This window comes from Tupaia chinensis, unplaced genomic scaffold (genome assembly GCF_000334495.1).
Source record: "Tupaia chinensis unplaced genomic scaffold, TupChi_1.0 Scaffold000634_1, whole genome shotgun sequence".
Taxonomy (NCBI): Eukaryota; Metazoa; Chordata; class Mammalia; order Scandentia; family Tupaiidae; genus Tupaia; species Tupaia belangeri.
The window spans coordinates 388,115-403,529 of NW_006160154.1; the positions used below are offsets into that span (position 1 = coordinate 388,115).

General features: G+C 40.2%; 1 protein-coding gene across 2 annotated transcripts in view; it reads left to right on the top strand.

The window, feature by feature from the left end:
• IFT88 (intraflagellar transport 88) overlaps positions 1–15,415 on the top strand; it is a 152,477-nt gene continuing 137,062 nt past the window's right edge. For both annotated transcript variants that reach the window (XM_006159502.3, XM_014592010.2), the window contains exons 1-3: positions 1–107; positions 5,163–5,258; positions 7,448–7,510. In XM_006159502.3, the coding sequence (XP_006159564.1) occupies positions 5,169–5,258; positions 7,448–7,510 (153 nt within the window). In that variant the 5' untranslated portion in view covers positions 1–107; positions 5,163–5,168. The remainder of the gene's footprint in view (positions 108–5,162; positions 5,259–7,447; positions 7,511–15,415) is intronic.

Consider the following 15,415-nt stretch of genomic DNA (forward strand, 5'->3'; position numbering starts at 1 on the left):
AACGGCTTGGGCGCCGCTCTCTGGCTGGCGAAAGCGGTTAGGTTCGCGCAAACCGCCTCGTCTTCCCAGATCTCGACTCGCTGTTGCCCCGCTCCCCTCAGCGCTAGGTAGGCGAAGGGCCCGGGGCCGAGCGCCTCGGGGCCCCTCACAGCCGCGCCCCCGCCGCGTCCCGCGCTCCGATCCGGGTCTGGGGCCTTCCGCCGCGCAGTCCCGGCCTCCAGCTGCTGGCCCACGGCCAGTGGGCGTCTGCGGAGGGACTGCGCGGAGCCAGAGCGCTCCTGCCGGGCTCTCCCACTGCGGCCGAAAGCGTCCGTGGGCTCCGAGACGCGGGCGCTGGTTCCTGGGCGTGGTGTCCGTAGCCAGTGCGCTTTGTTATTGCTGCTTCTACTGGGGACGAGCGTTGCTGTGCGGCTTGGGGTGGCTGCCCACTCCACAGTCATCTTCACGACGAAACTCACCCAGTTAGACCTTTGCACCAGCTCTCGAATTTCACAGCACATTCGGCGAACATTCCTCTCTATTTTTCGTGTTAGGTCGAACTTTTGGAATTGCCAGAACTGATGGCGAAAGTACACAACAGAATGCGTAAAGCATGTACTTAGCCTCCCAAAGGTGAAAAGCATCGAAGGCAAGAAGTAGTTTTCCTACAACCCTGAGCCTATAAACGTTTCACGTACTCTTATCAGGCCTATTATAGCAGAACATTTAAAAAAAATAACGTTCAGGCCAGCAGATGGCGTAGTGGTTACCTTATTGGACTCCCACATGGCCAGCTGGGGTTCCTGGTCCTGGCCTGGTGGTGACCTGAAACTCATGCTTAGTCGTGTGCCTGCCTGCCCAAGATCCCAGGAGGAGAATGGAAGGGAAGGGATTGCAGCGTGGCCATCCCTCCCAGGGGGATGATTTCTCACTTTCCCTCTCACTGTCTCCGTCTCTATCTCTCTCCAGTGAGTGTATTTGCCCTAAGGCAAAAGCCTCTACTCCCCCCCTCGCCCCCCTCAAAAAAAAACCCTTTTATATTAAAAATGGCTTTAGAGGTTAGCAAATGGTGTGGTGGTTGGGGTGCTAGACTCTCTCATGGTTGGTTGACTATGGTTGGAGTCCTGGACCCAGCGGCTTGAAAATCATACTAGGTGTTTGTGCCCAAAATCCCAGGAAGAGAAAAGAGTCGGTATTGCAGTGTGGCCATCCCCCTCAGGGAGTGATTTCTCACTTTGCTTCTCTCTGTCTCTGGTAAGCTCTTGTGCCCAATGGCAAAAACAAACAAACAAACAAAACACTTAAAAAATATTCCAATGACATTTAATTTATATGAATTTAAATGTATAATAGGTGCCATTATTCTCAGATTATTTCATTGGAAAAGCTTATATACTAGGTAAAAATTTTACTCATTTCCATATAGAGTGAGAAAGACAAACACCCTCAATAGGGTCTCACAAAGAGAGAGAAACACCCTCAATAGGATCTCATGCTGAGAGCTTCCTCCCAGCCCTCTCAAGCCAGGATTGCAGGCAAGCCCATGCCTGGTGTGTACATGTTGTGGAGACCCTAACTAATCTTCCATATGGCCTCCAGCATTGCAGAGCATCAGGCCACTGCTCTGCCACCTTTCTGGGTGGAGCTGCTTTTGAAAGGACTTGGAGAATTAGTTATAATATTTGTTCTGTTACAGGTAGTGGTTGGCCATGGGTCATTCCCTTCACCTCAGTAGTCTGGCTTTCTACATCTTTAAAATCAGTTTATTCCACTAGATATCTCTTCTGCTAAAGTCTCTTCTAGGCATAAACGTTTTTCAGCCTGGTTACAAGTAAGCCGAATGGCTCTCTAGTTGTAAAATATGGTTTTTTTTTTTTGGAGAGGTTTTTGTTTGTTTGTTTGTTTTGCTATAGGGCACGTGCACTCGCCAGACAGAAAGAGACAGAGAGACAAAGCAAGAAATCACCCCCCGGGGGTATGGCCATGCCTCAGTCCCTTCTCCTCCGTTCCCCTCTCGGGATCTTGGGCACACATGCACACGTGCCCAGCGTGAATTTTAAGCCACCCGATCCAGGACGCGAACCACAGTCGACTACTTGGGAGTCCAGCGACATAGCCATTACACTAACTGCTGGTCTCAAATATGCTTATTTTTATGACTTATGTGTAACCTAAACTGAGCCAGTGGCTTAGTGTCATCTTTAGTTAAAGCCTTTATGTTAAAATATTTTATTTATCTTATGCCAAAGTTTTTAACATTTTTTTTTTTTTTTTTTTTTGCTATGGAGTTCATGCACCTCCTGGACAGAGACAGAGAGAGAGAGAGAAAGCAAGATAGAGAGAAAATGTGAAAAGCACTCCTCTTGGGGATGGCCACACTGCCATCCTTTCTACTTCTCCTCTAGAAATTTTGGGCACACATGCTCATGTGTCCTGCTTGATTTTCAAGTGTTGAGATTTGGAACTCAGACCACAGTCAGCATGTGGGAATCCAGAGCGTAACCACCACAGCATCTACTGGAGCCCTCTACCAACAATTTTTTTCTTGTTTTTTTTTTTTTTTTTTAGGGAGATTTTTGCTAGGGAGCTTGTGCTCACCAGAGAAGCAAAGAAACATAGAAAGCGAGAAATCACCCCTGGGGGAATGGCCACGCCACAGTCCCTTCTCCATTTTCCTCTTGGGATCTTGGGCATACACACACATGTGCCTGGCATGTGTTTTAAGCCACCAGGTCCAGGATTCAAACCAGGGTTGAATATGTGGGAGTCCAGTGATGTAACTGTTATACCATCTGCTGTCCCATCCACCAGTGATTTTTTAAAATACAATTTGGAGGTATTTTGGAATGACCATTTTAATCTGATTTCCATTGAGAGAGAGACAAAGATAAACACCCTCAATAGGGTACACTTACAGTAATGATTTTTTTTTTGGAGAGGTTTTTGCTATAGGGCGCGTGCGCTCGCCAGACAGACAGAGAGAGACATAGAGACAGAAAGCGAGAAATCACCCCCCAGGGGGGATGGTCACGCCGCAATCCCTTCTCCTCCGTTCTCCTCCCAGGATCTTGGGCACGCACGCACACGCGCCCGGCGTGAGTTTTAAGCCACTGGGTCCGGGACGCGAACCGCGGTCGATCACGTGGGAGTCCAGCGACATAGCCATTACGCTAACTGCTGGTTCCCCAATGAATTTTCATCTTGAGAGGGCCAGCCTGTGGCATGGTGGTTAAGACAGCTAAATCCCACGTGACCAACTGTGCAGTTCAAGCCCCAGACCTAGAGACTTGAGAAACACACCAGGCTGTGTGTGTGTACCCAACATTCTAAAAGGAGGGAAAAATGGAAGAGGAGGGATTGCAGCATGACCATTCTCCATGAGGAATGCTTCTTCATTTTCCCTTTTTCTCTCCTCTCCCCCTGTATACATGCCCTCTGGCAAATTAAGAAAACAAGTGGGACCAGCAGGTAGTATAGTGGTTACGGCGCTGGACTCCCACATGGCTAACTGCATTTTGAGTCCCGAACCTGGTGGTTTAAAAATCACAACAGATGCATATTCATGCATTCCCCAAATCTCAGGAGAGTGGAGGAGAAAGGATTGCAGTGTGGCCATCCCCCCCAGGGATGATTTCTCACTTTCTGTCTCTCTGTCAATTATATGTGTCCTATAGCAAAAATCTCTCTTAAAAAAATAAAATAATGAGAAATTAGTCTCAAAATGGGTCAGAGACCTACATGTAAGAGATAAAATCATAAAACTCTTAGAAGACAACTTTGGAGTTTCTCAACATTGGATTAGTCAGTTTTTTCTTAATGTAGTACCTAAAGTACAAGCAGACAGAGAAAAAAATAGGTGAGTTGTACACTGTCAAAATTAAAAACTTTAGTGCTTCTAAGAATACTGTCAAGAAAATGAAAAGACAGTACACAGAATGGGAGAAAATATTTTCAAATTACTTATAAGGTCTAGTTTATAAGAGAGTCTTATGTGATAGGACTTCAAAAAGTTTGTGGGAAAATGGAATTAACGTATAAGTTTATTTTGGTGCCAATTTTTTTTTAATCCATGCATAGATTTTTTTATAATATGCATTTTCTGTGAATTTTTAAAAGACTTCTTGTATAACTCATGTAAGACATATAACCCAATTTTTTCAAATGATCAAAGACCTGAACAGACATTTCTCCAAAGAGATATACAGATGGCCACAGCACACGAGCAGGTGCTCAACATCATTAATTATCAAGAAACCATAAATCAAAACCACATACCATTTCTACCAAATAGGTGTAATAACTACTAAAATGGCTATAATTAAAAAGAGGGACAATGGCGGGTGTTGACTAGGACTTGGAGAAACTAGTCTGGTTATTTTCTATTCCTATGAAGGCAAAACTGTAGAACTCCGTAGAAATGAAACAGTGCAGTGCTATTTTATGTAAAACTTTCACTCAACATGATTGAGATTCTTCCATATAGTTACATGTCATCAGTGTATTCCTCTTTTGTTATTGTTGCTGAATAGTGATTCATTGCATAAATGTACCACATTTTGCATATCCATTCTATTGATAGGTGCCTAGTCTGTTTCTAATTTTTGGCTATTATAAATAAAGTTGTTAGGAACATTCTTATGCAAACCTTTTTTGTAGACATGTTTTTCTTTCTTTTGGGTAAATACTTTAGAAGTAAAACTGCCAGACCTTTTTATGAAACTGCCAGACCTTTTTCCAAAATTGCACTATTTTACACTTCCACCAACAATGTGTGAGCATTCTGGTTGCTCCACACCTTGCTAATATTATGTGTTGTTTGTCCTTTTTATTTTAGTCATTAGGGTGGGTGTGTAGTGGTTTCTGCTTTCTGTTTTAATTGACTATTGCCTATCTTTCTCCTACACTTGATACTAAGCTCTATGTAAATTAGGACAGTCAACTAACAGCACCCCTCCAAAGTGCCTGTCACTTTCTTTGAATGTAGGAGGTGTGGAATAAATGTGAAATGAGGGCAATGAATGAATGTTTTGACACTTAGTTTGGGAATTTGGTGTGAAAAAAAATTAAGCCATAAAAATATGTATAGATAAATTGGCCAGAAAGTTTGTTAAATTTTATACTTTATCTAAATTAAGAATCATTTCTTATACAAAGAACATATTTACACTGCCGATTTTTCATAGGTTCAAATGATGCAAAATGTGCACCTTGCTCCAGAGACCGATGAAGATGATCTTTATTCTGGTTATAATGACTACAATCCAACCTATGATACTGAGGTAAAATAAATAAATAAATAAATAAAAGCAAAAAAAGAGAAAACAGTGTGTTTTTTAACATTGGTCTTTGTTAAGCAGCTGGCTCAATAAAGGGTATGAAGAGTTTGGATTTGAGGGTTCTTCTTTATTATGCTTTAGATTAAGTCAGCTGATTCAAAATTCTAGAAGTATGCCATAACTGAAGATATGAAATTCTGTTAATAATTGTAGCAGGAGGGAGAATCTTGAGATAGGTTATGGAAGTGAATTTAGATGAATTATATAGCTCATGGCCTGGTGGTTAAAGTGGTATGAGTTCTGGAGCCAGCAGCTTACCAAACACATAGGATGTTTGTGTGCGCATGTCCAAAATCTCAACAGAAGGGAGAAATGGAGGAGAAAGGAATGTGGCATGACTACTACCCATGGGGGCGCTTTCCCCGTCTCCTCTCTCTCTGTATCTCTCTGGTGAGTGCACACACCCTCTGGCAAAGAAAAAGATGAATTACGTATAGTATTTGTGTTCTTCACTAGCTATCTGAATATATAATTTGAAAGACTTAAAAAATTCATTTCTTTACTGCTCTAAACTTGAAGTCATGTAGTTATTTTTTCCTCTAATTAAACACTGCAGGTATTTTATAGAAAAATTAGAAAATAGAGATGAATAAAAAGAAAAATTAAAGTCTTAGAAACTGCATCATCCAGAGGTAACCATTAACTGATTTACAATGCTTATCTCACTAAACATTTAACTATGCAAATATGTGTATAACTATATTTTTTTGGATAAAATATTCATGCCGTACATACTATTTTGTAACCTGCTTTTTCTCTTTCATGAATATCTATTTATCCCAGCACATCTATATCTGCTTAATAGTTAATGCTATAGAGACTTAAGAGATGAAATTGCTGCTAAGACACATTTGGATATTTTATTTATTTATATATTAATTTATTTACTTTGCCTGTGACTGGAGGGTATGTGGGCTTGCTGGAGAGAGAGAGATAAATTGGGGCGGTCATGCTGCACATCCCTTTTCCTCCATTTCTTCATCCCATCAGGATTTGGGGCATGCATGCATATGTGCCTGGTTTGTTTTTTTCCAGCCACTGGGGCCAAGACTCAGACCACAGTTGGCCATGTTTTTCATGTAGCTTTTAGATTTTTTTCTCCCCGGGTAGTGCATGTGCTTGTCAGAGAGAGACAGAGAGACAAAGAGGGAGAAGAAGAAAGCACCCTCTAATGAGGCATGGTCACATGAAATTCCTTCTCTCTTTTTTCATCCTATTGAGATTTGGGGCAGGCATGCACATGTGCCCAATGTGTTTTATAAGTTACCAGGGCCTGATTTGAATCATGCAGTCTGCCTGTGTGTTTTCCAGCTTCCTTAATGAGTAGGCCACGGAGCTGGCCCAGGTTTTAGAAATTTTTAAGTGGAATAAAATGATGGTATGTGAATTATAGATCTAGAAAAAAATAGAAATAAGTTTTGTTTCAACTGAGATGCTGGTTCTCAAATGGCAGTGTGGATTGGATTAGCTCTCTGCCTAGATTAGGTCCAGTCTGAATCTTGGACTTTACCTGTCCAGTGAGATATAAAGTCATTTTCACTGGGGCAGACAGAAATGGAACTACAGAAGTGTTTGCCCTGTAGCTTGTAGAGAATATAGCCTTTCTTGTCCTGAGGCTTTCTTGAGTAGGTAGTAGCATGATCCCAGCATATGTGAAAAAAGAGAAGAAAGAAAGATGGGTCAGGGTAGAGAAAAAGATATGAATCTTCATTCTTACTACTCTAGCCATGAGAAAGAAAGAAGGGTTATCCTTGTAGTAGGTCGTCAGGAAGTCATGACATATTTTTCTGTTTTTCTATGGAAAAATGCACCATGACTTTTCCGACGACTCAATATATTTGCTTTTTTAACCGGGCATTATGATACCACCCATTTGAATAGTAGTTAATAAAATGTCCTTAGAGTTGACTAACATAATCAGTCCTATTTCTAGGGAGGAAGGAGCCTTGGTATTTGGGGTAGTGTGAAGGGGGAGAAGTGTAGGAAAGGAGTCCTTGAGCCCCTATGCAGCCGATGCTGTGGAGGTAAGAGGAATTATACAAGATTGTAAAAACTGAGTGAGGAGCTTAAACTTTTTTTTTTCCCTCAATTTTTACTTCATGTTGAATAATAAATTTGTCTTTTCTTTTTAGGAATTGGAGAATGACGCAGCTTTTCAGCAAGCATTGAGAACTAGTCATGGCAGAAGACCTCCAGTATGTAGAATTTTTTTAAATTGTAGTAAAAAATATGTATTATAACATTTGCCACTTAACCATTTTTTTCTTTTTCACTTAACCATTTTTAAGTGTACAGGTCAGTAGTGTTAGTATGTTCACATTGTTATGAAACAAATCTTCAGACTTTTTCATCTTGCACTTATGAAATTCTGTGCTCACTATATAACAATTCTCCACCTTCTCCTTCCCCAAACCTCTAATAACCATCATTCTACCTTCTGTCTCTGAATTTGACTACCCTAGGTACCTCATATAAGTGGGATCAAAGTCTTAGCCTTTCTATTACTGGCTTATTTCACTTAGTATAGTGTCTTCAAGGTTCATCCATGTTGTAGCACATGACAGGACATCCTTTTCAAGACTGAATAAGATTCTATTGTGTGTATATACCTCATTTTGTTCATCCATTCATCTGTCAAGGGATATTTGTCCATTTTTGTTATTGGTCTTTATATATTCTGGATTTTAACCTCTTACATGATAGGCGATTAGCAAATGTTTTCTCCAATTTAGGCTGCATGTTCATACTTTTTTTTTCGTTTTTATTTATTTAATTACAATACACCTTTACAACGTACGAAATGGTTTCTCCCAGCATGAATACAGTGTGTCAGTCAAGTCAAAGATATTACCACATACATTATCATTAACGGATGGTTATTTTTGTGTCTGTTCAACTTTTTTTCCCCTGATTACCTTTTTTCCACCCACCCCCCCATTACTCACCCTCTCCTATCTCTGATAGCTACAGTTTTTGCCCTCCTTGCTATCATACCTTTCACTCCCTCAGTTTCTGCCATAGAGTGCAGACATTAGGTATATTTTGAGCAGATACATACAATTCCTCTCTTTCATAGTCTGGCCAGCTTCACTCAACATTAAATATTCCATATTTGTCCACTTTGTATCAAATGTCAGGGTCTCAGGACTAGCAGTTGGCATAATGGCTGTGTCGCTGGACTCCCATGTAGTCGACCGCGGTTCGAGTACCGGACCTGGTGGCTTAAACTCACACCAGGCGCATGTGCGTGCATGCCCAAGATCCCAAGAGGAGAATGGAGGAGAAGGGATTATGGCGTGGCCATACCCCCTGGGGAGTGATCTCTCGCTTTCTGTCTCTGTCTCTGTCTTTCTGGCAAGCACACATGCCCTATAGCAAAAACCTCCCCCCTCCCAAAAAAAAAAATGTTGGGACCAGCAGTTAGTGTAATGGCTATGTCACTGGATTCCCATGTAGTCGACCACGGTTCGAGGCCTGACCCCGGTGGCTTAAACTCACGCTGGGCACGTGTGTGTATATGCCCAAGATCCCGAGAGGAGAATGGAGGAAAAGAGATTGCGGTGTGGCCATCACCCCGGGGGGTGATTTCTTGCTTTCCATCTCTGTCTCTCTCTGTCTTTCTGGCGAGCGCATGTGCACTATAGCAAAAACCTCTCAAAAAAAAAAAAAATGTCTGTGTCTCATTTTTTGTGGCTGAGTAGTATTCCATGTTATGTATCTGGCACATTTTTTCAATCTGTTTATCTGTTCTTAGACATTTGGGTTGATTCCATGTCTTAGCATTTGTGAAGAATGCTGTGATAAACATTGATGTGCAAGCACTTTTCCAACTGAGTGTTTTCCTATTCTTTAGATAGATACCCAGGAATGGAATTGCTTGGTCATATAGTATTTTTATTTGTAAGTTTCTGAGGAACCTCTTTATACTGTTTTCTACAGTGGCTATACTGTTGGGTCGTTGAAAAGTCATGATGCATTTTTCCATAGGAAAAAATGTCATGACTTTCTTGATGACCTAATAATTTATATTTCCATCAACAGTGTAGGAAGATTCCCTTCTTGGCCTTGCCAGTAATTATTATTTATTTTTTAACCTTAGCCATTCTGACTGGGGTTAAGTGGTATCTCATTGTGGTTTTAATTCACATTTCCCTTATGATAAGAGACATTTAAGCATTTTTTCATATGCTTTTTAGCCATTCATGTCTTCCTTGGAGAGTTGTCTGTTCAGCTTCCTTGCCCATCTTTTAATTGGATTGATTACTTTTTGGAGGGGATAAGCTAGCTGCTTGAGTTCCCTGCAAATTCTGGTTATCAGTCCGTTATCTGAGGCATAGTTTGCAAATATATTCTTCCATTCCGAGGGTTGACTCTTCACTGAACTATGTTGTTTCTTTTGCTGTGCACAAGTTTTTTAGCCTAATGTAGTCCCACTTGTCTATTTTCAGGATTATTGTTTGTACTTTGGGGGTCTTATTTAAGAAGTTTTTGCCTACTCCCATGTCAGCAAAAGTTTCTCCTGTGTTTTCTACCAGTAGCTTTATAGTTTAGGGTTTTATGTTTAACTCTTTAATACATTTTGAGTTGATTTTTGTTAATGGTGAAAGATAGGGTGTCTAATTTCATGCAGGAGAATATTCAGTTTTTTCAGTATCATTTGTGGAAGAGATTTTCTTTTCCCTAGTGGGTTGTCTTGTGCCCTTTGTCAAAAATCAGTTGGTTTTATGTTTGAGTATTTATTTCTGGGTTCTCTATTCTGTTCCATTGGTCTACATGCCCGATTTTGTGCCAGTACCATGCTGTTTAGATGATCACAGCTTTGTAATGTATTTTGAGGTCAGAAAATGAGGTACCTCCTACTTTATTCTTTTATACAGTATTGCTATGGTGATATGTGGCCTTTTTTGATTTCAGACAAATTTTGATTGTTTTTAGTATTTCTTTGAAGAATATCTCTGGTAATTTGATTGGAATTGTGTCAAATTTGTAAGTTAATTTGGGTAGAATTGACATTTTGATTATATTAATTCTTCAAATCCAAGAACATGGGATTTCTTTCCACTTTTTTGTATCCTTTTCAATTCTTTTTTCTTTTTCTTTTTTTAATTTTTCTTGTAGAAGTCCTTAATTTCTTTGGTTAAGTCTATTCCTAGGCATCTTATTTTTGTTGTGGCTATTGTAAATAGGATTGCTTTCTTCAATTCTACCTCAGTCTGTTCATTGTTAGTATATAGAGATGCTATAGATTTTTGTATGTTGCTGTTAATGTCCTGCCACTTTCCTGTATTCATTTACAACTTCAGTAATTTTTTTGTGGGTTTCTTTTGGGTTTTCTATGTATATAATCATGTGATCTGCAAATAAAGATAATTTCATGTCCTTTTTTCCTATTCGAGTGCCTTTTATTTTATTCTCTTGTTTGACTGCATTAGCTAGGACTTCCAGTACTACATTGAAAATGAGTGGAGAAAGTGGGCAGCCTTGCTTGTCTTGATCCAGTTTTCAAGAAAAACAAAAAACAAAAAACAAAACAAAAAAAAAACAACCTGAAAATCACTCTGGGCATGTGTGCATGCATGCCCAAAATCCTAAGAAGGGAATGGAGAAGGGATTGCATCTTGGCCATCCACTTGAGGGAGTGATTTCTCACTTTCCCTTTCACTGTCTCTCTCTGGCAAGTACACGTGCCCTATGGCAGTAGCCTAAAAAAACAGTTCTATCTCTAATGTTCTATGTCTGATATTCCTTTTTAAAAAACTGCTTCTCTCCACCCACCTGATAATATTGTATATAGCAGCACTTCTCATCTGGGGGCAGTTTTGCCTACGCTCATCCCCACTCTCAGGAAATGTTTGGCAGTGTCTTGAGTGGGTGTTACTGGCATCTAGTAGGTAGCATCAGAGATGCAGCAGCACATCCTACAGTACAGAGGCTAGCCTCCCACAATATAAAATTTACCAGCTTTGGTCAAGAGTGCCAAGATCGAGAAACCCAGATATACCACAACTTCTCTGCATTGAGATGAAATGTCCTCCAGTTTTCATGTTCCTTCATTTTTCACTTTCTTTCTGCTACATGTACTTATTTTTTAAAAAAATGAATAATTACTATTAAGCCACTTAACATAGAAAGAATCCTGTGAGTAACTTGCATATCTCATGTAGTGTTAATGAATTTTAGTGTGGTTCCTTGCAGTGAGTTTAGTCAATTGTGTAGGTAGAGGACACAGTCCTGCATGAAACCACCTTCCCTTCTCACACCAATTGCAGGTTCAGGGAGGTCCCAGAACTACCCACAGGTTCGATAATTCTCTGGAAGTACTCCCAGAACTTACTGGAAGCTAGCATATTCACAGTTTATTACAAGGAAAGGATAGGTTAAAAATCAGCCAAGAAAAGAGATGTTCAGAGACTGAGAGCAGTCCAAACATGGAGCTTGTGCTTGTCCTCTCCCTGTGGAGCCAGAGGTGGCAGTAACTCCTCCCAGCCACTGTGTGTGACAGTACTGAAGGTATTGCCAACCAGGGAAGCCACCCAAGACTTTGACGTCCAAAGTTTTTACTAGGGCTCCATCATATTCTATAAGGAGGGCTGACGTTTTATGTCTTATAGGTTTGAGTTAATGACTTCTTGGAAATCGGAACTGGTACAGTGTATTCCAATGCGCCTACCATAAATCACATTGTTAGACTGTTCAGTGGCCAAACCCCCAGGCAGAGATACTCCTATCAAGCAGAACATTTCAAGGCGCTAGAAATCTTTTATTTGTTAATTTTTTATTATATTTAAAACCAGATCATTTATTAAAGTTATATGAACTTGAAAATTATTTAAACTAATTTTTATGAGCTTGTTTTCTTTTTTTTTTTTTTTTTTTTTTGAGTGGTTTTTGCTATAGGGCATATGTGTTTGCCAGATAGACAGAGAGAGACAGAAAGAGAGAAATCTTCCCCCAGGGGATGGCCACGCCACAGTTCCTTCTCCTCCATTCTCCTCTTGGGATCTTGGGCATGCATGCACACGCACCCGGCATGAGTTTTAAGCCACTGGGTCCAGGACATGAACCACGGTCAACTACATGGGGGTCCAATAACATAGCCATTACACTAACTGCTGGTCCCATGAGTGTTTTTTTTTAATAAACTAAATTGAATAGAATTTTTAAGGCCTTTTTAATATAGATATATGACATATAATATGTAATATGACATATGTATGGCTGTATATACACATTAGGACTATAAGAGTCAATTTTGGGGGAGTTATTTTGATACTAATATGGCAATTTATAGAGATATAACCTTCGGCCAAGCGTTGAAAGTCTCGAAAGTGATTTAGAAAACAGTTAAGAGGGACACATTTAGACAAACTGACGACTGTCTCTGACCTATTTTGACAAAAACAATACTGACAAAGATGAGACAAATTAAGACAGTGTATTTAAAGACAAGTAGGGTGATGACTAGTCCTGGTTTTTTTTTTTTTTTTTTTTTTGGGGAGGTTTTTGTTTTTTTGTTTTTTGGGGTTTTTTTTTTTTTTGCTATAGGGCACGTGCGCTCGCCAGACAGACAGCCACGCTGCAATCCTTTCTCCTCCATTCTCCTCTTGGGATTTTGGGCACGCACGCACACACCCCCGGTGTGAGTTTAAGCCACTGGGTCTGGGACTCGAACCGTGGTCAACTACATGTTGAGTCCAGTGACATAGCCATTACGCTAACTGCTTGCCCCAGTCCTGTCTCATTTTGACGAAGACAAGAATGACAAAGACAAGAAAAGTAAGACAGTGTATCTAGAGATCACTGTCCCCAAGGACCCGAAGTGTCCTTGCACTCGGCCCGAGGACTTGGAGGTTTTGTTGTGTCTGGTCTTTTTAAAGTCTTAAGAGAGTTTTAAGACTAAGATAACAGGAATTTTATTAGATTTAGACATCACAAGTGACTTTAATTTTTGATTTATGTTTGTGAGGCTTTTTTTTTTTTTTTTTTTTTTTTGTCTTTTTTGAGAACTGGGACAGGGTGTAATGAACTGTTTTGAGGGCATTGTTTGGGCACTCTAAGGTTCCCAGATCTTGCTGGGACCTCCAAATGTTGTGGAGTGCCACCGAATGAACGACCACTAAAGCCAGATTAAGGTTAAAGGGAGTCTTTATTAGCGGGCCAGCGACTATAGTCTGAGGCCTGTGGCTGAGAGTCAGAACTGCAGCCTCGATCAAAGTTTGAGTAGTTTTTTTTATAGGGGGTCAGTTGCTAGGGGTTTTTATATATATAGTTTTAAAAGTTGAATCAAATAGGTTAATTATTTTTGAGGGGTGTGGGGTTTTTATATAAACAGTTACATTGTTAAACAAAAAAGTTCTGGACTAGTTAAGAAAGACAATAATAAATATAAGATGTCTCAAATACAATTTTTTGTATGATTAACACAAACTATTTTTTATGAAAAAAACAAGTTTACAAAAATGGACAGCCATATTAGGATTAAAAAAGCAAAATAGACAAACAGTTGTTCATGTACAAAATCTAGCATGTGGCCTTCCACAAAAACATATTATTAGACATAAATAATAAGTTGTTAAAGAGTATAAATTGCTACAGTACCATAAAGAGAGATTATTTATCACTAGTTGGGGCAACCAGAAGAGGCTGCTTAGAAGATAAATTTAGAGATGAATATTAAAGGAACTGTGGTATTGAGACTGACCTTGAGATAAAAGAGGGAGGGAGAGGATTCCAGGTAAATGAGGGAGGAGATGGTACAGGAGCCACTCCATACTGACAACAAAAACCAAAAGCCAGAGTTAGTCATTAGGTAGTAGTTAAAAGAGTGAGGATTGGGACCAGCAGTTAGCATAATGGCTATGTAGCTGAATCCCCAGGTAGTCTACCGCGGTTTGCGTCCCAGACCTGGTGGCTTAAAACTCATGCCGGGTGCGTGTACTAACGGCTATGTAGCTGACGCCCCAGGTAGTCTACCGCGGTTTGCGTCCCAGACCTGGTGGCTTAAAACTCATGCCGGGTGCGTGTACATGCGTGCCCAAGATCCCAAGAGGAAAACGAAAGAGAAGGGATTGCGGTGTGGCCATCCTCCCTGGGGGCTGATTTCTCACTTTCTGTCTCTCTGTCTGGCGAGCACACGTGCCCTATAGCAAAAACAAAACAAAACAAAACAAAACAAAAACTCCAAAAAAAGAAAAAAAAAGTGAGGATCACTTTTTTTCAATTTGTTCTAATGGAGGAAGTTTTCTTCCTTTTCAGGTTTTTCTAATACTTGGAGCTAACCTAATCAACCATGAGTTTTAAGCCCTGAAGTGTTATAAAATTAAGATTACTTCCCATGATGAGGCAAAACCCCAATGATTAAAGTTTACCGAAAAGTTTATTTTTAAAAATATTTACCTTTTAGTGATATTTTCATTATTATTCAGCTCAAAATGTTTTCTTGGGCTGGCCCCTTAGCCTAGTGATTAAGGGAGCTGGTTCCCACACGGCCAGCTGTTTAGTTTGAATGCCAACCTGGCAACTTAGAAAGCACAGCGGGTGCTATGTTTTGTATGTCCTAAAATCTGACAGTGAAGAAATAGAGGAAAAGGGATTGCAGCATAACTATGCCTTATTGGGGAGCGCTTTCTCTCCTTCTCTCTGTCTTTGTCTCTCTCCCCCTCTAGTAAGCACATGTACCCTCTGCCCCCCCCCAAAAAAAAATTCTCATATTTCTATGGTGATTCCTTTTTTAACTCATACTGGGTCTGGGACTCGAACCGTGGTCAACTACATGTTGAGTCCAGTGACATAGCCATTACGCTAACTGCTTGCCCCAGTCCTGTCTCATTTTGACGAAGACAAGAATGACAAAGACAAGAAAAGTAAGACAGTGTATCTAGAGATCACTGTCCCCAAGGACCCGAAGTGTCCTTGCACTCGGCCCGAGGACTTGGAGGTTTTGTTGTGTCTGGTCTTTTTAAAGTCTTAAGAGAGTTTTAAGACTAAGATAACAGGAATTTTATTAGATTTAGACATCACAAGTGACTTTAATTTTTGATTTATGTTTGTGAGGCTTTTTTTTTTTTTTTTTTTTTTTTTTTTTTGAGAACTGGGCCAGG